Raw genomic sequence first — 24,054 nt, 5'->3', positions numbered from 1 at the left:
TCAAGTCGCGGTCAAAAACGTGGCAAAACCGCGCGACTTTCAGGTCGCACAAGTGTGAAAGGGGCCTGTTACTTCAAGCTTTGACAATAAAACCTGGAAGCTGATTGCATTCTCCAGTGTTACTAAACCCTCCACTGTGTCCAGTTTTCTTAAAGTGTAATTAAAGTCTGCATTTTGGTGGGTGACTTGCGATTATGTGCAAGCATGCTACTTGTACATTATGGCATACCTGCCTACCAAAGCCCCTCCTCCAATGATGTGACTTTTGCAATCTCATTCATCTCAAATGCTGATAGCTTTGGCAGGTCCCTTCTGGATTTGGCATCTTCGGCCATTTTAATTCCACAGAATAGAATTATGTAATTCCCATGCACGAGCAAGAGAAATGCATCGACCAAGCACCCACTGTATGCAGAGATTGTACACTGAATTGCACATGCACAAACTAGCCGTCAAGTAGAAAATAATCTTATTACAGAGGAGACATATGAAGGGGGGAGGTTACGAGACCTGGAGTAGCTGTGAACAGTAGCCAATCAGCTTTGAAAATAAAGCAGAAGTTGATAGGTTGCCATGTACAGCTGCAAAAATAATTATTTTACCTTAACTGATAATCGTGATACTAAAACAAAAATGACAATACCCATGAAGAGTTAACAAATCATTCAGTGTATTTACTTTTAGCCTCTTTCCAGAACTCAGTTTTATTTTAATTGGAGAAAAAAAAGTAACAAAGATACATAAAACACAAGGCTTTTTATAACGGGTTCCATGGCAAAGTACATTCCTCATTCCTGTAAGTTTATAACAATCCAGGGTTGTTTTGCCAATGGTTCCCTTTTTAAAAACAATTGAAATATTGCACACAGTTCTCATTTATAGTAAAATACAGGTAACTTCTTAGCATGTTTGCTAGGGATCAGGGATTTGCATCAACCCCAGACTGTCCTTTACAACCCACTAGCTCTATGTAGATCAAGCATTGAATGTAATCTCATTATGTGGGAAATAAGTTTGCATTGAGAACCCCATAAGCATGGGAACTTCAGCTTTAGGCGGAGGACAATTACAGCATTTGGCTCATGAAGCTATACTATGAATCTAACAGAAAAATCCACCAGTATGAAGTTTCTTTGTCAACTTGCGGCTCTTTCAGTTCATCCTGCCTTTAATTCATTCTGAATGCCCAAATGTCAAAAGGGCAATCTGCAAGACTGAAAGCAATGCAGTACGAGCAAGCAAGGGAAGCAGATCCAATGAAGAAGTGTAGTGATGTGTTGAGGTGGTGCTTGCTACTAGTAAAAAGTGACACGACACTTCCAAGTGTCCTAATCGCCCTGCAAACGAATCAACTGTTTTGAGTGGCGCTATCGTCTAATGTGCCATTGTTTTTGATGGAGGCAAATGTAAAAACAATGCATTCTTCCTTTTCCCCTGGTCTCTCTAGAAACATCTATGAATATTGTATCTTAGAGTGTGGAGACACAACCAGACTGATATCTTGCATATATCATGTACCGCTTTCAGAAGGTGAAGGTCTTGAATAATACAACATTCAGTTATATAGCCATGGGGCAGTTTGTGTAACAACAGAAAACAGTAATAACAAACTGGAAGAAAAGAGCAGAGAAAGACTTATGCTGAATAGAATTATCAAAACATTTCCGCAAAAAGCACAATGCTTGAAAATAAGATTTCAAGTTTTAGAAAACAATTCTACCCCTACATGCCCCAAAATAAAATCATCTCTTAAAAGCACCCACAGTTTGCAGCAGAAACCACAGATAAATGTATGCCAAAAGCATCATTGTTTTCTAATTATCCTTGAAAATCATGCAGAAATGAAAGAGAAACTTTAGAGGGGTCTCTCTGATACAGAAGTGTAACTCTTCACACGGGAAAACATCAGTGGGGTGTACATCTTATTCATGTCAAATGATGTAACCGACGTCTCTCCAGTGGATCTGTAAGAGAAACGCAATTGAAACCAGAAAACGGACAATAAAATAACATGAACATACTAAGATGACAGTATGCAACTCTGTAAATTTATACTGCACAAAGAATTTATAATTTGTAGCTGCTTTCCCTAAATTCACACAATCCCTGCTATTTCATACATTTGAAGCCATCATACAGGCAATACTTACTGAAGATAAATAGATAGATAGATAGATAGATAGATACCGTATTTATCGGCGTATACCGCGCACTATTTTGCCCTGAAAATCAGGGCAAAATCGTGGGTGCGCAGTATACGCCGATACCCGCTTTCCTGCCATGAGTTTGAATACTGCGCCCGCATATAGCGAGCGCAGTACACTCGTGAATCTTCGGCCAGTCTCGGCGCCTCTCGTACTGACGTCCTGAGCGTACAGGACGTCAGTGCGAGAGGCGCCCGAGCCTGCCCGAAGATTCACGAGTGTACTGCGCTCGCTATATGCGGGCGCAGTATTCAAAGTCGTGGCGGGAAACGAGCGGGAGGACGCCGCCGAAGGACGCCGGACCCGCCGAAGATGGACACCGGACCCGCCGAAGATGGACACCGGACCCGCCGAAGATGGACGCCCGACCCGCCGAAGATGGACGCCCGACCCGCCGAAGATGGACGCCCGACCCGCCGAAGAGGACACCCGACGAGGCCGCAGAAGGACGCCGGACCCGACGAGGCCGCAGATGGACGCCGCGCAAGACATCAAAACTGTAAGTACAAAACAACAAAAAATCTTTTTTTCCCACAGGATTGGGGGCTATATGTAATGTGCTGGGATGTGATCTAAGTGCTGGGATGTGATCTATATGTAATGTGCTGGGATGTGATCTATATGTAATGTGCTGGGATGTGATCTATATGTAATGTGCTTTTTTTCCTAAAACTTCCCTCCTAAAATTAGGGTGCGCGTTATACGCCGGTGCGCGTTATACGCCGATAAATACGGTAGATAGATAGATACATAGATAGATAGATAGATAGATAGAAAAAAGAAGATCCAAATCTATATGTTAGGCAGGCCATACATGGAGCCAATTTCTTTCCTGTAGTCACATGTTGCAGGAATGAAATTCACTTGATTTCCCCATCAACACAAACATTGTTGACAGAGGAATTCCTACCGCCAAGCCATTGTATTCCTCCTGACGGGGACGGGGGGTTGTGAAAGGAGGAAGCTGTCCCCACTGGTAGAACACAGTGATTGTCACTAGCAGCTGGTATAGCCGCTACCAATAATCGTATGTAAATTCCTGCAGGCTGGTTGCACCCAAGTTGATTGAGCAACTTGATACATTCAGGCTGCCTATATACATGGTTTAAAATGTGTCTGGTTTCTGCTGAACCGCCTGAGATTCAAACAGTCTAGGGCTGGCCTTAGGCGTTTGCTCTATCTTCAGCATTCTCTTGTTTTCCCTTCTCACAAAGGAACTGCAGAATATAATGTATTTACTTCAGAGTCTATGCACAAAAAAAAAATATTTTAAATGATACTAAACAAACAGAGAAGTGTTAAAGCTATTGCAAACCTTACATTTTTTTTATCATTAACACAACATACCTTCTCTATGCAATGGTTTTGCACAAAGCAGCCCCCTTTTGTGTCCCCAGGCGGTGATTTTGGTTCCTCCCCCTTGCCAAGTGCCCCCATAGGAAGCGACTCGTGCAGGCTCGCTCCTGAGCCAGGCTGTTTGCATCTGCACAGACACACAGCCCAGCTCCGCCCCAACCCCCCGCTCTTTGTTCACACGTTTTAAATGGGAGCAGCAGGAACCACTGGCTCCTGCTTTCAGCCAAGCCTGTGAGAGAAGGGAGAAGAGCACTGTGACATGCACTGTGCTGGACTAAGATCGGTATAAGGGGAGTATTTAGGGGGGGGGGGGGCAGCTGAATGTTTTAATGCAGAGAATGCTTTAAGGTAAAAAATCTTTTACATTTACAACCATTTTAAGCCTAGGTTCACACGGACAGTGGGAATGAAATTGTGCGAGTTCAGCCAAACTCGCACAATTTCATTCCTGATTTCGGAAGCGATTTCACAACCTGAAGTCACCAAAAGTAGTACAGAAACTACTTTGGTAATCAGTGGGGCATCGATCGGTGCCATTGCCGGCAATCGCTACCGATTTGCCATGGAATTTGAACCAGGGCTTATTGCCATAATTCATTCACATAAAATCATTTGCATCATGCCACTGTATTCATTTTAGTTTTACTTCCCTACAACTAAGAGATTTCAGTTTGTTGTTCAACTGAATTGTACAATTTATAGGTCACATTAAAGGTGGAAAAAGTTATGAAATGATTTATCTTTGTCTCTTTTTTTTACATCACAGAAACCGGACATTAACAGGGGTGTGCAGACTTTTATATCCACTGTATGGTGTAGGCAAAGTGAAAGATGATTAACATTGGCATCTGTATCCAAAGCTTTTTTTTTTTCTACTTTACATGTATTAGCAATTACATTTGATATATTTAATACAGATTTATTTTAAAACTAAGCGTTTGAGTGAATGTAAATCAATCATCATTTTATATCCTGCCCCCATAGTGTTTAGCAATAGGAGAACATGGGGAGTGTCATTTACCACTATGTATACGTCCACATGTGTGACTATAGTCATGTGGGCTGCACAGATAAGAAAAAAAGGAGGAAAAGAAAAAGGGAGGAGGAAATGAAGAGCTTAGAAGTAAACTGAAATTGAGCATGCTCCATAGAGGACACCAGCTGATCCAAACAATATTAACCTGCAGCGGGAACACAGAGAAGATGAGAGGAACATCTGGAGGGGAAACACCCAGGTATATGTCACTTTACACAAAACAAATGCTTTGGTGGCTTTGTGAATATGCACTCTCTAAAAAATAGCATGTAATAAAAGTTTAAAAGTCTGTGTTTAATGACACTTTGATATGCAGATATGAAGAGTCAGTTGTGCAGGGTGTCTAAATATTAATGAACAGCACCAGAATGAGACTCTCTCGCATTCAGCAATCAACTCAAAAGGCACACACAAATCATTTATTTTCCCATGAGCCCTGTTTACACCACAACACTGCATTCAAGTGCAATGTGCTGCATACAAATGCATTGTGTCTACAATTGAAAGTAGAGCAACTCGCTGCACAACAATGTAATGCATTGCACAGGCTTTAATAATGGCTGCACCACAGTGCACATGCATTGAAGTGCCAATAAACCCAGGCATTAAAAAAAACCACAGCTCTCATTACATGCTATATAACAGAGTGTGCATGCGCACAATGCCACAAAAGCATTCATTTTGTGTAGAGTGAAATACAGGTGATACTCGAAAAATGTGAATATTGTACAAAAGTTCATTTATTTCACTAATGCAACTTAAAAGGTGAAACTAATATATGAGAGAGACTCATTACATGCAAAGCAAGATAGTTCAAGCCGTGATTTGTCACAATTGTGATGATTATGGCTTGAACTATCTTGCTTTGCATGTAATGAGTCTATCTCATATATTAGTTTCACCTTTTAAGTTGCATTAGTGAAATAAATGAACTTTTGCACGATATTCTAACTTTTCAAGTATCACATGTATACCTGGTTGATCCAGCTTTCAGCTGTCCCTTCCATCTTCTCTCTGTGTCCCCGTTGCAGCCTGAGATTGTGTAGTCCTTGATGAAGCATGCTCCAATTTCAGATTTCCTAAGCTCTTCATTTCCTACTTTTTCTTATTTGTGCAGCCCACATGACTATAGAGTCACACATGTGAGCTTATATACAGTGGTAAATTACACTCCCCTTCCTCCTCCATGTCCTTTTTATTGCTCAACACTATGGGGGTGGGATATAGCATGCTTATTGATTGCATCAACTCACAAAAGCTTAGTTTTTTTTATAGATTAATATTAAATATATCAAATATAAATTGAAAAATACCTGTAAAGTAAAAAAAAAAAAAAGAAGGAAAATGCAGATGCTGTCTGAACAAAATGAAAGCTAGTGTCAATCATCTTTGACTCACACGTACACATCTGAAGTTTAATAAAGATTTATAGGGAGCGGTCAAACAGTTATTTGATATTTATAATTGCATTTAATTGCTTTTTTTTTTTTAGTTATGCGACTAGCACAGCGCCATTCAGGGCTGGCCAGACTCCGACTGACACTGTGGAGAGCATGCTTTAGAACATTAATAGAAGCCCCTCCCAAAGATCTTTCCCTGCAGATGCCAAACAACAGAGAAAGTTCACTGGACCACACGACAGTGCTGAAGGAATAAGGTACTTGGAGGATTAAAAAAATAATAATACTGTGGCATGATAGATATTATTTACGTGAATGAATTTCAACAAACACTTCTCTGTTTAACATCACTTTAATGAAGTGTCAGTTTGTGACACGTCAATAAAGTAAAAAAAAATAATAATACTAACAATGCTCTGAAGCGTACACCAGTGCGCATAGGCGCCTCTTTAATTAGGCGGTCGCCTAAGGCCTCGCACTCACAGGGATCTCGCTCCTGCCTAATTAATCCAATGCATTACCCCAGTTTTGAGGGACAGGGGACCTTAACACTGCTGTGCTCAGGCAACGTTAATAGCCCTGACTCAGGAGTGGGGCCGCCAGCGTCCCTAACAAGTGAATATCGGTGACACCACCCCTTGTGACGTCAATGACCCAGCATGCCTTCAGTAAATGACATCACAAGGGGGCGTTTTCACCAGGTGACATAACTGGGTGGCCCCTGCCCCTTAGTTATTAAAGAGCAGGATCTGGGGGCCGCCTTGTAAAAGGGGGCTTCCAGTTTCCGATGAGCCCCCTGCCCCCCACAACCACTGGCCAGGGTTGTGGGAAAGAGGCTCTTGTCCTTGAATTATTTTTCCCATCATTGGGTGTGAGTGGGGCCCCATGTCAAGTTTTGCCTAAGGCCTCACAAAGCCTAGAGCCGCTTCTGCCAGTGCACACACATTTTAGTGGTTTGAATGATCCTTAACAGACCTGGCTTAACATACCCCCTCTCCTGCTCTAGAAATCGATTTAAAAAAGGTTGTTTTGATGGGTATGGCTATTATTCTAGTAGAGAACACGGCAAGGTTAGGATAGAAATCTACAAGAAAGGTATTTTAAGGCATTCTGTAGCAAAAAGTAACAATATTTGACCTTTAGAACAGACAATACACTTCCACTGAAGTTTTGTGGCAAGTGCTCACACTCACCACATTCCAAAACTTACTTGTAATTAATATGACAAGAATGATGAATCCAAACCAGCTTGTTAAATTTGTGACGACCACTCGAGCACAGCTGAAGCCCCACATGAAAGCTGTGGTCAGTTTCCTGCACTGGGGCATGGCGGAAGTAACGATATTTTTGGTACTCTGTAGGTTTCTGTATAAAGGATAGGTGTGAAAGGAAAAGGCATGCATGTATATGCTTGTAACCATACATCAGCTCATAATTCTATTATCTCTAATATTGGAAGATCTGGACACCAGACTCTTTTACTACTACTTTTGTGCACCATGCACCACTTTTGGGCTACTGTACAAAATATTTTGCTTTTTACATTTTGAATAAAACTCCCTGGAATTTGACTTCTTGCTAATACATTTTGCAGCCTATGTTTTTGTGACACGCTCCACTTTCATGTGACATCAGTTTGTTTTGCACTGATGGTTATACTCAGTACGCCTATTAGTGTCCTCTGTCAATCTAGACAATGTTCTTTTTTTTTTTAGGGCTGATTTGAACTTGTCCTGATCTGTATTGTACTGTCAAATTCCTTGACATCAATTTTTTAAAAATTTTGGATAGAGAGAGTGGAGAGGGTTTAGAGCACCTATTAGATTAGAAATGTAATAGAGGAGAAATCTTCAAATGGGGGACACTAGTTCTGGTGACCTGGGGGTTCCAAGGGATTCCCCTAATTTGCAGGAATTTCCTCTCACTTCCTGTTTTGGCAATGGGACAGGAAGTGAAGGTAAACTCCCAATGGGATCCAGAGGGTAAAAAAACACACACACACACACACACACACACACACACACACATAATCCTCCTTTACTCTATCCAAGATGAATAGAAAAAAAAAAAAAAAGTGTTGCCTATCGTTATACTTCAAAGCTAAATTTAATCTCCTTAATTTATTACCATAATAAAGGCCACATATACAGTAATAAAGGATTATTTTTTTATCAAGTGCTGCAGCAAGGTTAAAAACAAAACAAAAAACACAACATGTGCTGCCACACGCATAGGAATGTTGGACTGTGGCGCACACACACACACACACGTGGTCTCATATGCCCAGTGAACACTGGTCTAATCAACATTGCTGTCGCTCCTTAACCACTTAAGGACCACCTCCTGCAGGTATACGTCGGCAGAATGGCACGGCTGGGCACAAGCACGTACCTGTACATCCTCTTTAAGTGCCCAGCCGTGGCTCCGTGACCACAGCACCTGCGGACCCGATCGCCGCCGGAGGCCCACCATCGGTCCCCGGAGCTGAAGAACGGGGAGAGCTGTGTGTAAACACAGCTTCCCCGTTCTTCACAGTGGCAGCTTCATTGATCGTGTGTTCCCTAATATAGGGAAACACGATCAATGACGTCACAAGTCCAGCCCCGCCCCCCTACAGTTAGAAAAACATATGAGGTCACACATAACCCCTACAGCGCCACCTAGTGGTTAACTCCCAAACTGCAATTGTCATTTTCACAGTAAACAATGCATTTTTATAGCATTTTTTGAGGTGAAAATGACAATGGTCCCAAAAATGTGTCAAAATTGTCCGATGTGTCTGCCATAATGTCGCAGTCACGAAAAAAAAAAAAATCGCTGATCGCCGCCATTAGTAGTAAAACATTTTTTTTATAAGAATGCAATAAAACTATCTCCTATTTTATAAACGCTATAAATTTTGCGCAAACCAAATCGATAAACGCTTATTGTGATTTTTTTTACCAAAAATAGGTAGAAGAATTTGTATCGGCTAAACTGAGGAAAAAAATTGTTTTTTTTATATCTTTTTGGGGGATATTTATTGTAGCAAAAAGTACAAAATATTGAATTTTTTTCAAAATTGTTGCTCTATTTTTGTTTATAGCGCAAGAATTAAAAACCGCAGAGGTGATCAAATACCACCAAAAGAAAGCTCCATTTGTGGGAAAAAAAGGACGCCAATTTTGTTTGGAAGCCACATCGCACGACCGCACAATTGTCAGTTAAAGCGACGCAGTGCAGAATCGCAAAAACTGGCCAGGTCCTTTACCTGCATAAAGGTCCGGGTCTTAAGTGGTAAAGTGATTGTAAAGTCTTGTTTAAAAAAAAAAAAAAAAATGCTATACTCACCTGCCCTGTGCAGTGGATTTGCATAGGGCAGCTAGCTATGGGGGCACCCGAGACAAGCTGCAGCTCCGTGTGTCCATTCAGACATGGAGCTGCCGTTTGGGCCCACCCCCTCTCTCTCCTTAATGGCTAAATGACTGATTGACAGCCAATGGCACCACTGCTGTTTCTCAGCCAATCAGGAGGGAGAGTCCCGGACTGCCAAGGGATTCGTGGACATCACTGGGGCTCAGGTAAGTATTAGGGGGGCTGGGGAGGCTGCTACACACAGAAGGCTTATCTTAAATGCATTAAGATAACAAAAACCTTCTGCATGTACAACTCTTTTAAATGCGAGCCTCCCATGTGCTGCCAGTAAATTTTTTAACCTTTGCTACAGGTAATAAAAAGTAGAGAGAGACATATTTATTATTGCATAGTCAATGTAGCATGACTGCATTACAGTAATACATTAAAAGGGTTCTAACAAATGTGACACAAACAAGTATAATTTACAGAAAATGTGCAACCCATAGTAAATAACTAGTTTTCATGTTTATAGTGTTTTATTTATACATTATTTACATTTCATGATTAGGCCTAAAAAAAATGTAGTCATGTAAATGTTTGCATGTCACATTGACCAACCATATTAATGATTTCTATCTGTGACCCCTATTGGGGGAGATTTTTTCTCACCTTTGTCCCTCTGGTGCCAGTAGAAATATGAAATAAAGTTTTATATGGGGTTAAATTTAATTAGCTTTTCTGAAAAAGTCTGCTGTTAATAGAGCTCAAAAGCTCAAATTGCATGCACACCTGAATGACGCAGAAAAGGGATTCACCCCCTACTTTCCTAAATTGTACAGACTTAGTGAGACAGTCTGAAAGTACATATTCTGCTATATTCTTTTTAGAAAACCCATAATGCTCTGGAACAGTAGTGCTATAGATATACCATGTGCTAAATCTTTGCAGATGAAATTAAGTCACATGTGCTTTTAGGATTGTCAGTATATGAGAAATTTTACCAGCAACACATACCTCTTCCTTCTTGGTGGTTACAACTGCAAAAACTTTGGTTTGATTATCTGTATCTTGAGTCAGACGATAATGGCCAAGCAGCATAGCATCAATCCTAAGGAACAGCAAATATTTCAAAATAAATAACCACAAGTATTGTTTTCTGTGTGTACATTGTTTTTACTGAAAAACAGTAGCGGCGCTGTTGGCAGGGCATACACCTTACAATTACTGATAACTAGATCCTATAAACCTTAGGGCACATTCACAACAGAAACTGCACAGAACTGTGTGTTTTTGACTGAATGTTTATATGCATTTAAAGCGCATTTGAATACATGTTATGCTGCGCATAGCACTGCATTTTTCTATACGTTTTTTGGGCTTTGCTTTCTTGGTTTAAAGCACATTTTTGTAGCGCGTTCCCTGCATTTGTGGTAGGGAAAAATGCAGCATGATCCAGTTTTTTTTTTAACTGCAGTCAACTGCACTGCAATGATGTGAACTGTGCCTATAAAATTACCTTGGATTTGGGCTATGCAATTCAAAATGCACCCCACTGCATTAGGTGTGAAAGAGCCCTTAAAAAAAAAAAAGAAAATTACATTTAAAAAAAAAAAAAGGGGGAAGAAGAGGGGACTAAAAGAAAGATCAGAAATTCAGAGCTCATTTTTTTTATAGTCGCCAATCAAAATGGGAGGTACCAATAATATGATTTAAAAAGGTGCTTGCAGCTAGGAGTAAGGTAGGGCAAATATACTGTACAAAGCAAAGAACAGAGATCCTGATAATATCATTTTTGCCTTGAGTCATTATCGAGTAAAATATTTAGTTATATTAAAAATGCTTGACAGGGCCCTCTTGAATATCACTTAACAGAATGTAAAGAACAGCCAGCACTCAAAGGAATTCCCTGACAGAGCAGCCTCCTGGAGAAATAAGGATGATGCATCTTCAAGTGCTCATGAAAAATTTGTGATGTGGAAAAATGCAGCATGCTCTCAGTGGGTTAAAAATGAGAGACCCTTTTCATGTGTTTGTCGTTTCTGGTAAATTTACCTCTTTTCGAAAACTGTAATTTTATCTCTTTTGCACTTGAAGATTGACAAATTTCAGGGGATGCACTAGAGTTCCACCGATTAATGCCTAGCATCCCAAGTCCTTCAGCATTGTTAGCTTTTTTTCATCTAAAGGAAAACCTAGCAACATGCCTATGAAAACACATTGCTGGACATGACTTCGTAAAATTAGAAAGTGCTTTACATTTAAAAATTAGTTTGAGAATTAATGCAAAGAATTAACATGGTGATACATACTAAGGATGAAGTCAGGAATTTTTCACCCTGAGAAAGTTTGAGCGTACCAACCCCACTATGTAAAATCCTTTACACTGAATCTGTGGGACAGAGGCAGCACATCACATAATATCGGTCTACAAGTTGAAGTCCAACAGAGATCAAATAATGAACTTCGCCGATTAGAAAATTATAGATAATTTAGAGGGCCTTTGGGTTTTTATCAGATAGATGATATTTTTTGTCTGGGTCTGAAGCTCGTTACAAGAGCAGCTTCGCTGTAAGCATGGCTGCTTGTGTGCACTGGAAGGAACAGTGCCGTTGCGCAGATCATGATGCACCAAGCCATTTTTTTTGCAAACTTTTATTAAATGTCACAAAGTGACATTTTGTTAAATTACATCAGCTGCAATGCAGTGCATTCCAGTTAACCATGATGTGCTGGAAAAAAAAATGGGATTTTAGTACTCACCGTAAAATCCTTTTCTCTGAGTTCATGGACGGACACAGCATCTTATTCTTGACATTAGGGTATTAGCATTCTATTAGGAGAGAACTAGGCAGAAAAGCATGTTAAGTGTTAAACATACATCTAAACTGTACAGTACCGCCCTGGGGGTGGTCCCTCTAGATACAACCCCTCTCCCTCCATCATGCAGCCTCAGTTCGTCATAAAGCAGTACAAACACATAAAAGGAGGGGTGGGTGCTGTGTCCGTCCATGAACTCAGAGAAAAGGATTTTACGGTGAGTACAAAAATCCCATTTTCTCTTCCGTTCATGGACGGACACAGCATCTTATTCTAGACATTAGGGACGTCCCCATGCAGTGTCAAAATAGAGGGGTGGGAACAGCAAATAAACCAACATCACCCCAAACAAACAGAGCTCCTCAACCGAGAAGTTGCAACCTTAAAAACAACCGCCTGCAAACCCTTGCGGCCGAAGCAGGCATCCGCAGACGCATGCTGGTCAACCTAGTAAAACTAAGTGAAAGTGTGAATGGATGACCAGGACGCCACAGTACACACCTGTGAGACCGACGCGTGATGTCGGAAAACCCAGGAGGCACCTATTGCCGTGGGTGAATGCGCCATGACAGGAAAGGGAGGCGCCCGCCCTTTAAGGGCATAGCCCGATTACAATCTGTCTGATCCACCGAGACACGGTGGCCGACGAGACCGCCAGGCCTTCCTATGGGCCAGTCACTGACACAAACAGTGAGTCCGACCTCTGAAAACGGAGTCGTAGCAGACAGATACACCTGTAGAGCTTGTACCAAGTCCAAGGAAAGCAAGCAACCTCTTGGAATGCAACGGCCGAGGACACAAGGATGAAACACAATGTCCACATTTTGATAAAAAGGCCGAAACAAACCTCAGGTAGAGACAAAAGCTGCGAACGCAGCACCGCCTGATCCTTTAGGAAGAGTAAGTAGGGAGACTTGCAAGACAAGGCCGCCACTCAAAGACCCCCTGGTAGAGGCAACATCCACCCGAAAGCTACTTACCAAGAGAGTGCCACCAGCACTTCTGTAAACACCCAGGGTACCAGATTCAATCCACAAGGCAGCAGTGATTGAACCGGAGGGGCACACGTGGAACCCCTTGGACAACGTACCCACCAGTGAATGAGTCGCCAAGGGTCGCAGAAGAACCCAGCCAAGGCTAACATCCGCCCCTCAATGGAGCGAAAAGCAAGTCTTTCAACCACTCCACGCTGTAAAAAACAGCAGGATCCTGGTAGCCGAATATGTACGTAAACGCCACTCCATCTCCACACCTAGAGAAGTAGGCCCTTCAAGTGTGACGAGAATTCATCCGAAAGATAACTTCCGTGCCCTCAGCACGGTGGAAGCACCTAAATGACGGGCAATGGTCACTTAGTATCCGACTGACAACAGCCCTGTCGTGAAGGCCATCAACTGCAAGCAGGATGAAATGTATGACCTTGCGATAAAAGGTCCTATCGCATAGGCAACCGCTAAAGAACATCCGCCACCAGTCGCACCAAGCGGCATACCAGGGACGCGGGAAACAAACTGGGGCAAGAAGAGTACTCGGATGCCCTCGGCCACTACTCTGAGCAGACAAGAAAGTATTTTCAGGAGGAAGTCATACATAGCCGAGACTGTCCCCACAGGACTACAAAAAACGTGTCTGACGTGTCCTCCCAGGAACCTTTGATCCTGGCCACAACCTCAAAACCTTCTGATGGGGATCTCCTGGCTTTTCGATCCAATCAGGGGATCCCCATTTCCAGTAGAGGAGTCGAAACACCTCCGGGTGTAGAGACCATAGTCCATGGCCCAGCAACTGCCGACTCAGGGAGTCCGCCTGCTAGAGCTCTACGCCCAGACTGTATGCGGGTGATAGGGCCAGCACAACCTTGCCCCGCTCTCGCAGGACGTGAGCGGCAGCTTGCAGCAGCCAAGTGACTTATTCCCCCTCGATGGGTGACATATGCCTCTGCCGTAGCATTGTCCAAACGGATCCTGACTGGACGGTAACGCAGCCTCCGTGACCAAGTGGAGGGGCACCGCCTGAACGCTCAAAGAAGCACCCCGATCGGCAGGTGGGGTTCTTCCTGCGTCCAGCGACCCTGTGTCGTCCAACAAAAAAGGCAACGACTTCCCGGACTGAAAGGCTGCAGACCTCGGCCACCGGATCAGGGATCCCAGACTAGCCGGCTTACCCGGCTTTGACAATCCAAGGACAATGGAGCCGCGTTCCATGTCGACAGGATCTCCGTTCTGCAAGACTTGAGAGTGGAATTAAAACACACAGCACCACCTCGAAGGTGGCTACCGGAAAAAAACAGGATATGCATGTAAAAGCGCAGTGACCACCACCAGTGTGATGCCCCCCGCTGTACCGCAGCCTGAAGAGACTGCAACTTGCGAAGGGAGAAAAAAAAAAAACTCTCGCCTTTGAGGAGTCCAGATCGAACCCAGGTATTCCAGGCATGAAGTCGGCACCAACACCGACTTCTGGGGGTTCAGTACCCAACCAAAAACTCCCGAAGAGTCAGACTGGCAAACGCCACATCCACCCCGAATTCCGAGACGGAATCTCCACTCAGACGGAGATTGACCAAAAAGCCCATGATTGCGATCCTTCGCTTCCTCAGCAAGGCCAGGATCGGGGCGAGCACCATGAAGAAACCCCCTGTGCCGACACCAGGCCAAAAGGGGAAAGCCACCATTTAGCTGTGCTCATCCCAGACTGCAAACCGCAGAAAACTCTGATGCCTGACGCAATTGGGGGCTGTCCAAGGAAGGCAGCAAAAAAAAAAAAAATCCCCCGGATGTAGTGCAGTGACCACAAAATAACAAAACTGCCATCCTGAACCTTTGTGCCATCACAAAGCTGTTGAGGGTCTTGAGATCCAGGACCAGACCGACATCTCCCTTCTCTGGAACTACAAACAGATTGTAAATTCCTTGAAAAAAAACTGTTCGGCACCGGCACAGGTACTATCCCCTGCGCGTGAGCAGGTCCTGCACTGCCCCAAACAAGGCAGCCCGGCAAGCCAGAAGGGGATGAAGGTTGGAGGACAAAATAATGTATTTATTTTTTAGTGGAGAAGAGAAGAAAAAACTCCATCTTGTACCCAGAAGCATCTGCGGTAGCCCCACCGCAGATACTGATGGTACTTGACAGCCAGGAAGCTGTATCTAAGACCGCATTGCAGACATATGTAATGCCATGCACCACCTGGTCCGCTATCAAGCAGACCGGGGAAGCCATTTGCAATCCAAATCACGGTGCAGCAAATCTTGTCCATTTAAGACGTATCAGTGACTCCAGGGTCGTGGCCAACAGTGGCCGCCATGCTGACCCCCATACCCTGAACAAGGGCCGGGCCTTGTATACCAGGGGGCCCCATCGGGGGAGATGTTCCTTATCAGGAAACATACTGCAAAAGGGACAACGGACAGCCATGCGATTTATTGAAACGCTGGGGCCGTTCCCATTTTGAGCATGTAAACGTATACAATAAGCTTGTAGGGAAAACCTCCCAGCGTTGTGGGCCAGCTTGTAGGACCCAGAAGGGATTGACACCATAATAGATGCACTCGCCGTAACCCCCATTTTATTGGGGAGCCCGCACGCAGTGATAAGTGCTCCAACGAGCGCATTCTAGCGCTAACCTGGACACGGAAGCAAGCGAGAACGCAGTTCCGTGCAGTCCGAAGGTCCTGGGTTGCATCCTCTGACAGGTCAGAGCAGCGGACATCTGCCACAGCAAGGCCCAAGTCTGAATCAGAACTTTACCCCGAAGATGGTGGGGGAAGGGGGCGTTTTTACCCCCTTGCATCCGCACACCGCTTCTACCCTGGTAATAAAGGGACTCCAGGACCACCGACAAGGCATCCATACGCACCCCAGGTACAGGGCACCGGTTGCCACCACAAAAATATTAGGGAAAGAAAATGCCAGCTTCTGACGCCATGCAACCCGCATTTGCCTGACACCTAAAGGGACTAGGCAAGACAGCAAAAACAAAATCCACCCCCCTGGCTGCTCAGAGTGAGGGACCCCAGGGGACTCACCGCTATGATCCAGGTGCTGCCAGCGCCGCTGTCCGCATATGCCTCCTAACAGGCATGGCCGTGGTGTATTCCAGTGCTTAAGGTGTTCTGCACCGTTCGCGCCACTCAGGAGGGACATTTTCACCGCTAAAGGCAAAAGCCGAGCCGGGACTACAAGAAAATGGCCGCCAGCCGCCCCAATACAAAGCATGCGGTACTACAAAAAAATGGCGCCGGACGCTGCCAAAATGGCTGCCGAGCACTTCTGAGGAAAAGCGAACACGCTAGGCCTCAGCGCGGAGGCCCTCCTATGGAACGACCAAAGCACCCCCCACAGAGAGCACAGCCCCCAGCCAGGACATGGAACCCCCCCCGGAGGACCCCCGGTCAGTACAGCAGGCCCAGCTCCACAGAGCATGGAAAGGGGGAAAGGACAGGGAGAGAGGAAAGGAAGGGTGGGAACCCCCTAATCGACCTCCCCAGGAATGCCCAGCCACACCACCCTGCCGGAGCAGAGGAACTGCTACTTACCCGTCCTGCGACGACCGGCTGACGGCATCCCAGACAGAACCAACGTCCGCGCAGTTACGGCATGGCTGTCGGCCCAGCACACTGTGACACGGACATAGAGCCCGGTCATATGTGTGCCCTGGAGCATATAGCTCACCGGCCACCCCTGGAGCAACGGGGCATGTTGTGGACGGCCCAGCGGGTAGCTAAAAGGCTGGCACACGCTCGATGGCCGAACTGGGGGGACTACAAGGATCGAGGATCCAGCCTGTCACCCAGTCGGCTGTTGATAGTAGATCTCAGGATCAAAAGTGCAGAAAAAATAAAATAAAACATGAAAAATCTTTAAAAATCCCCAGGCCCAAAGGGAGCCATGTCATTCTCCTATGCTAGGCAGAAAAAAACTGAGGCTGCATGATGCAGGGAGAGGGGTTGTACATAGAGGGACCGCCCCCAGGGCGGTACTGTACAGTTTAGATGTATGTTTAACACTTAACATGATTTTCTGCCTAGTCCTCTCCTAATAGAAGGCTAATACCCTAATGTCAAGAATAAGATGCTGTGTCCGTCCATGAACGGAAGAGAAAAGTACTGCATCCTGTGAATTTTTTTCAGCATACACCACAGCGATGTGAACTGGCATGATGGGTAACAAGATCCTTTGCTCAGTCTAGCATTGGGACTGCCCAGCACAGTCCCAATGCACCTAATGTGATTAGGTCCTAAAGCTTTTCTCTGTAAACCTGCATGCTTTCATGTATGTTCTCTATAGATGACTCTAGTGACAGCAAACTATACAAGTTCTGGTATATATATTATATTCAGGGCTCAAAATTTCAAGTTCTAAGCTACTAGCCAGGCCTCAAGGGTTACTCACTACCAGTTGCCCCACCCAGCTCCTAATTCCACCCCTAAGCACACCCTCATAAAATGACACTTAAATGCAGAATTAAGTTATAAAAATAAATATTAACAACAACTGTATCCATACCCACCAATGCAGGCTGCCTGTGCCCACCAATGCAGGCTGCGTGTTCACCAATGCAGCCATGTGCCGCCCACCAATGCAGCAATGTGCCGCCCTCAAAATTTACACTCGCCTGCTCGCATTTTGCGAGTAAATTTGTGTGGGCTGCCTGGGAGCAGGAGGGGCGAGCAAGGAGAGGAGCTGCCGTTGTCTGGTTGTTCAAAGCGCGGGGAACATAACAGCTTTCAATTCAATAGCTGTGTTCCCCGCCGCGCTGTCATATACAGCCCCTCCCCCTTGTCCGGGCACTTTGATAGACAGATCACCCATCCCAGGATTGGACGAGTGATCTGTCTATCAGTTTCCCAGACAAGGGGGGAGGGGCTGTATATGAGGGCTCGCGGCGGGGAACACAGCTATTGAATTGAAAGCTGTTATGTTCCTCGCACTTTGAACAACCAGGTGGTGGCGGCGGCTCCGGCTCCTCTCACCCAGCACAGGTAGGCTGCAATGGGGACACTGGCTGCTATGAGTACAATGGCTGCTATGGGGACACGTGGCTGCACTGGGGACACGTGGCTGCATTGGTAGACATGGACAGGCTGCATTTTTGGGCACAAATAAAGTTGTTGTTAATATTTATTTTTATAACTTAATTCTGCATAAAACATTTAAGTGTAATTTCATGAGATAATTTATGAGGGTGTGTCTAGGGGAGAGATTAGGGGGCGGGAAATGGTAGGGGTTGGGTGGGGCAACTGGTGGCGAGTACGCCTTGAGGCCTGGCTAGTAGCTCAGGACTTGACATTTTGAGCCCTGCTTGTGCCCACCACTGGGATTAGACGGGGAATCTGTCTATCAAAGTCCCGGGACCAGGGGGTGGGGCTGTATCTGACAGCGAGCTTCGGGGAACATGGCTATTGAAATGAAAGCGGTTATCGCTGTGTTCCCTGCTCTGCGCTCTGAACACATGTGTGCGGCTCTCTCTCTCTCATCCATTCCATGACATAATTATAAAACATGTACACAATGACCCAATTAAAGAAAAACTAAAAATAAATAGGTTTGGTACAACTACTTTCCACATTCCAAAGCTTTTAGAGACTTACACCAATTTGACTGTACCAATCATTTTCACTATACAAGTACAATAATATTGTGGCAGATATACTACTTCACCATACTGTAAAACAAGCTCTGATCTCACACCTGTAAGTAAATGCAGTTCATGTACTGAAAAGAAAATGATCTAGATTTTTGTCCTTACAATTGAGACCTTCTGGGATAGTCAACACAATAGCATACCTTGCATTTTTTGACCTTAAACGAGGTACAAATGTTTGAGGCTCTTCTGGGGTAGTCATCATAATAATCTGACCATCAGGAAAGAATCTCATATACCTGTGGTAATTATGAAACAGAAGATTAAGTTGACTGGATACATAAAACAAGAACAAAAAAAACAAAACAAATGCACACTACTTTCAGAATACAGATTACTATTAAGTTGTGCTTGTTTCGTGTCATAAATAATACAGTGATAAGAGCGTTTAAATACCTGTAATATTCCACTTGGTGCCAGGCTCTGTAAAATCCATCCAAAGACTGCTCTCCCTGGCGTATGTATGTAGTCTTGCCAATATACACACCTATAGGACAGCATATACATATAATTACTTCAATATAAAGTACAGATAAAATGGGTGCAAATGCAAAAAAAGGTATAATAAGCCTGCCAAACGTAACCACAAAATAGACGGGACATTTTTACCTGTGTAATACTACTGTCTCTGAACCAATGTACACTGTCTCACTGCTATCCTGACACTCTTTTAGATTATTTACCCTAAACATAGCAGAGTCTTTTGAACTTGTCCTTTTGTGATCAAAGAATCAACCATCTTTTATGACTTTGGCCTGTGTCTGTTCTTGAACAACCCCCCAATTCACGTGCTCCTCATCCGTTCCTAACTGGGTCGTTGAATGATTCCTCATTTGATCATCTCTCTATAAAATTTAGTTCAGCTCATGGGGGAAGTCACAGGCAGAGCATTTTTTCCCAGCATGAGTGATTTTTCCGTAGGAGTGATCAGCAGTTTATCACAAGCAGGATAACAAAGGCAGCAAGAAAATTCCACAAAGAACTCTGTTCCACTCTGGACCCAACTGCAAAACACCATTTTGGAAATCATTTCTTACAATTCCGATAATCGCTTTGCCCTTTAATATGCCCCCTCCTTCTCATACTAGTATTATCTGTTCTTAAATTGTAATTTCTTTACCCCTCTTCTCCACCGCAAAACAAGTACATATCATCCTCACTTTTACCTTCTACCTACTACTGTTCTCATCCCCTCCTGCTAATACTTAACCCACATGCTGACCCAAACACCAGGACAGGGAGGTATGTGCACTCATAATCATCCCACTCACATCTGACTTTCCTTATCCCTCCTTCTCCTAACCTCTGGGGATATCTCCCAGAATCCTGGTCCTCCAGTATCTCACCCACATACCTGACACACTACTTCCTCCAGCATAAGCTGCAATCTACTCCATTTAATCTTGATCCTCCTGCTCCCAAAAATATACCCCCCCATGTGCCCTCTGGAATGCCCACTCTGTCTATGGCCTTTTTGTGTCCCACTCCCTTAACCTATTTGCAATCACAGAAACCTGGCTTCAAGTATAAGGACTTTGCCTCTCCTCAGGGAAGCCTATCTTGCCTTCAGCTAAAAAACGAATGTTCTATTTCTCCCATCAGATCATCCTTCACAGTTATTACTTTTTGTTCCACCAGCCCCTCCCTAATATATTGTAAGCTCAAATGAGTAGGGCCCTCCTAACCCTCTTGTATTGTCTCCCTTTATATTGTAAAGCGTTGCGAAAACTGTCGGCGCTATATAAATCCTGTATTATAATAATAAACAATGTAACAGAAAAATGTACCATCAACACGGACACGGGGCCTCTCGAGAAACATCTGCCTCCAGGTGATGTAAGGTAGCATCTTCACACAGTTTCTGCCCCATACTTTCAGGCATGCTAGGCGCCAGATTTCAGGATCCCTGAAAGTTACATCAATATGCTACAGTTTAAGCTTTGAAGCATTTTAAACCCATGGAACAATACTCAATATAAAAAGGCAATATAGACATGCTCATACACTAAAAGTATAATCTGCAGCAAGTGTAGGAAGCAACTGTTCTGTGGGCAAATTTACCTTTAAAGTGAACTCAAATGCAAAAGTAAAAGGATTGCTGTAGTCTAGTGCAGCCTTTTTCAACCAGGGTGCCTTGAGGGTTCTTCAGGAGGTGCCTTGGCAAAATGCCTAAAAATTGCCCAAAAACTGTATACAAGTCAGCGTGTGGATGAAGCCTGCCTTTTAGTTACATAAAGTTACAGATTTTCATTGTGCACCATTACAAGCTTCTTTCTTCTGGCATCCCAATGACCAATGACATCATCAGTTTATAAGGAGGATGGCAGTTGCCTACAGAGCATCCTTGTTTGACCCTCCCCTGCCCCTTTCCATCAGTGCTGGGGTCACATTAGCTGACTGAGGGAATAGAGAAACTTTGGAATACAAGTCAGTACCAATTTGCAAAAGTGTATTTGCTTTGGAAGAATAAATCACCTCCAACACTTGGTTTTCTACATGTGTGAACATTGTTGCATTATGTAACGCTATTAGAATAGTTTTTACACTTTAGAATAGGGTGCCTTAAAGGGTCACTAAAGGAAAAAAAAATGTTGCCTAAAATTAATGTCTGCAAGGTAGACAGACAGAATAGTGTAATGATTCTGTTAAAAAAACGAGTAAATACCCATTAAATTCCTTCATCTATATCACCTCCGGCATTCTAGTTTCTGTTCTCTCATTCACTTCCTGGTTTGCATTGTTCGTTCATGCAAGAACTACATTTCCCAGTATGCATTGCGGCACGCCCAGTAATTCACACCTCCTTGAAGTCTCTAAGACGTAGAGAGCATCCTGCCACACAGATGTAGTTCCCAGGAGGGGGCGAGCACATCACTGACCACCACAGTAAAGCCTCCCTTCACGGTGGTCAGTAAAATCAGACAAGCAGGAAGTGAACAGAACAGAGAAGAAATAGAGCAACTTCTGAGCAAAAACTACAATGAGGAAGTGAAAAGAGGAATGTCTGCAGGTAAAGGATGCTTATTATTAGAGGTCGACCGATATATCGGTCGATATTTGACCGTTTTTGTGAAATCGGCATCGGCCGATTATTGCGAAAAAATCGGCCGATTCGCGGCTACAATATACGGCCAGCATGGCCGCCTGCCCTGCAATACTGAACGGACCAGCAGTCACCAGTGCCCCCGCTCCCGCACGGCCTCTGCTCCTCACGGCAGGTCCTTGAAAGTCTCTACACGCGCGTACGGCTGGCGAGTAGGGGCGTGACGTCACGTTCCTGCCCCCTGCAGCTCGCTGTCCACTCCTTGCTCGCATTGCTAGTAGGGGCCACGCCTGTCTCCTATGTCACTTGCGTGCCCCGCCCCCTGCTGCTATTGGTTCCTGGTTCTTCTCCTGGCTCTCCTTGCGAGTAGAGGCGTGACGTCCAGTGCGCGCCCCGCCCCCTGCTACTCGTTCCCAGCTTATCTTGCAGCATCCGCCCCTGCATTCGGTATGTGGCATATGCATTTTTAATTAATTGATCACTATTAATGGGCATATATTTATTGTCAACACTAACACTGAGGGGCACTTTTTTATGTTAAGGGGCACTCTGCTGGGTGCATTTTATTTTATTTTAAGGGGCACGCTGATGGGTATATTTTTAATGTGTGCACTGATGAGCATATTTTTTTTTAAGAGGCACACTGATGGACACATTTTGTTTTGCCCATCAGAGTGCCCCTTAATATAAAATATGCCCATTAGCGTACACATTAAAAATATACCCATTAGCGTGCCACTTAAAATAAAATGCGCCCAGCAGAGTGCCCCTTAACATAAAATATGCCCATCAGCGTACACGTTAAAAATATACCCCTTAACATAAAATAATGGTCACCCTGATGGGCACATTTTATGTTAAGGGGCACTCTGATGGGCACAACAAAACATGATCCTTAACATAAAATGTGCCCATCAGAGTGCCCCTTAACATACAATATGCCCATCAGCGTACACATTAAAAATATACCCATTAGCGTTCCCCCTTAACATAAAAGTTTTGTTGTGCCCATCAGAGTGCAGTTTAGCAGAAAATTTGCCCATCAGAGTGTCCCTTAATAACAAAAACTTTTATGTTAAGGGGCACGCTGATGGGTATATTTTTAATGTGTACGCTGATGGGCATATTGTATGTTAAGGGGCACTCTGATGGGCAAATTTTATGATGAGGATCAGGTTTTGTTGTGCCCATCAGAGTGCCCCTTAACATAAAATGTGCCCATCAGCGTGACCCTTATTTTATGTTAAGGGGAACAATGATGAGCACATTTTATGTTAAGGGGCACTGTGATGGGAACACCTGTATAAAGGGGCACTGTGATGGGGACACCTGTGTAAAGGGGCACTGTGATGGGGACACCTGTGTAAAGGGGCACTGTGATGGGGACACCTGTGTAAAGGGGCACTGTGATGGGGACACCTGTATAAAGGGGCACTGTGATGGGGACACCTGTGTAAAGGGGCACTGTGATGGGGACACCTGTGTAAAGGGGCACTGTGGTGGGGACACCTGTGTAAAGGGGCACTGTGATGGGGACACCTGTATAAAGGGGCACTGTGATGGGGACACCTGTATAAAGGGGCACTGTGATGGGGACACCTGTATAAAGGGGCACTGTGATGGGGACACCTGTGTAAAGGGGCACTGTGATGGGGACACCTGTGTAAAGGGGCACTGTGATGGGGACACCTGTGTAAAGGGGCACTGTGATGGGGACACCTGTATAAAGGGGCACTGTGATGGGGACACCTGTGTAAAGGGGCACTGTGATGGGGACACCTGTGTAAAGGGGCACTGTGATGGGGACACCTGTGTAAAGGGGCACTGTGATGGGGACACCTGTGTAAAGGGGCACTGTGATGGGGACACCTGTGTAAAGGGGCACTGTGATGGGGACACCTGTGATGGGGACACCTGTGTAAAGGGGCACTGTGATGGGGACACCTGTGTAAAGGGGCACTGTGATGGGGACACCTGTGTAAGAGGGCACAGTGATGGGGACACCTGTGTAAGAGGGCACAGTGATGGGGACACCTGAAATTTGACAATAAATATGGAGAGGTGGCTGTGGAGCCACCTCACTGTACCCCCCTCCTCCACAGCCACCTCTCTGGCACTAATGTGATGCACTGGTGATATGCGCTGGTGGGCACTGATGGGATGCACTGGTTGGCACTAATGTGATGCACTGGTTGGCACTGATGTGATGCACTGGTGAT

The 24,054-nt window shown here is 44.6% G+C and overlaps 1 protein-coding gene across 2 annotated transcripts in view; it reads right to left on the bottom strand.

Annotated features, from left to right (window-relative positions):
* Positions 1-648: 648 nt before the first annotated feature.
* Positions 649-24,054, bottom strand: part of FBXO9 (F-box protein 9) — a 62,220-nt gene continuing 38,814 nt past the window's right edge. For both annotated transcript variants that reach the window (XM_040349821.1, XM_040349822.1), the window contains 6 exons: positions 20,580-20,698; positions 19,189-19,279; positions 18,936-19,031; positions 10,347-10,440; positions 7,207-7,361; positions 649-1,964 (listed from right to left, as the gene is read on the bottom strand). In XM_040349821.1, coding sequence (XP_040205755.1) covers positions 1,856-1,964; positions 7,207-7,361; positions 10,347-10,440; positions 18,936-19,031; positions 19,189-19,279; positions 20,580-20,698 — 664 coding nt within the window. In that variant the 3' untranslated portion in view covers positions 649-1,855. The remainder of the gene's footprint in view (positions 1,965-7,206; positions 7,362-10,346; positions 10,441-18,935; positions 19,032-19,188; positions 19,280-20,579; positions 20,699-24,054) is intronic.

This window comes from Rana temporaria, chromosome 4 (assembly GCF_905171775.1).
Source record: "Rana temporaria chromosome 4, aRanTem1.1, whole genome shotgun sequence".
NCBI classification, from domain to species: domain Eukaryota; kingdom Metazoa; phylum Chordata; class Amphibia; order Anura; family Ranidae; genus Rana; species Rana temporaria.
This window is presented reverse-complemented; position numbering and strand designations above follow the sequence as displayed.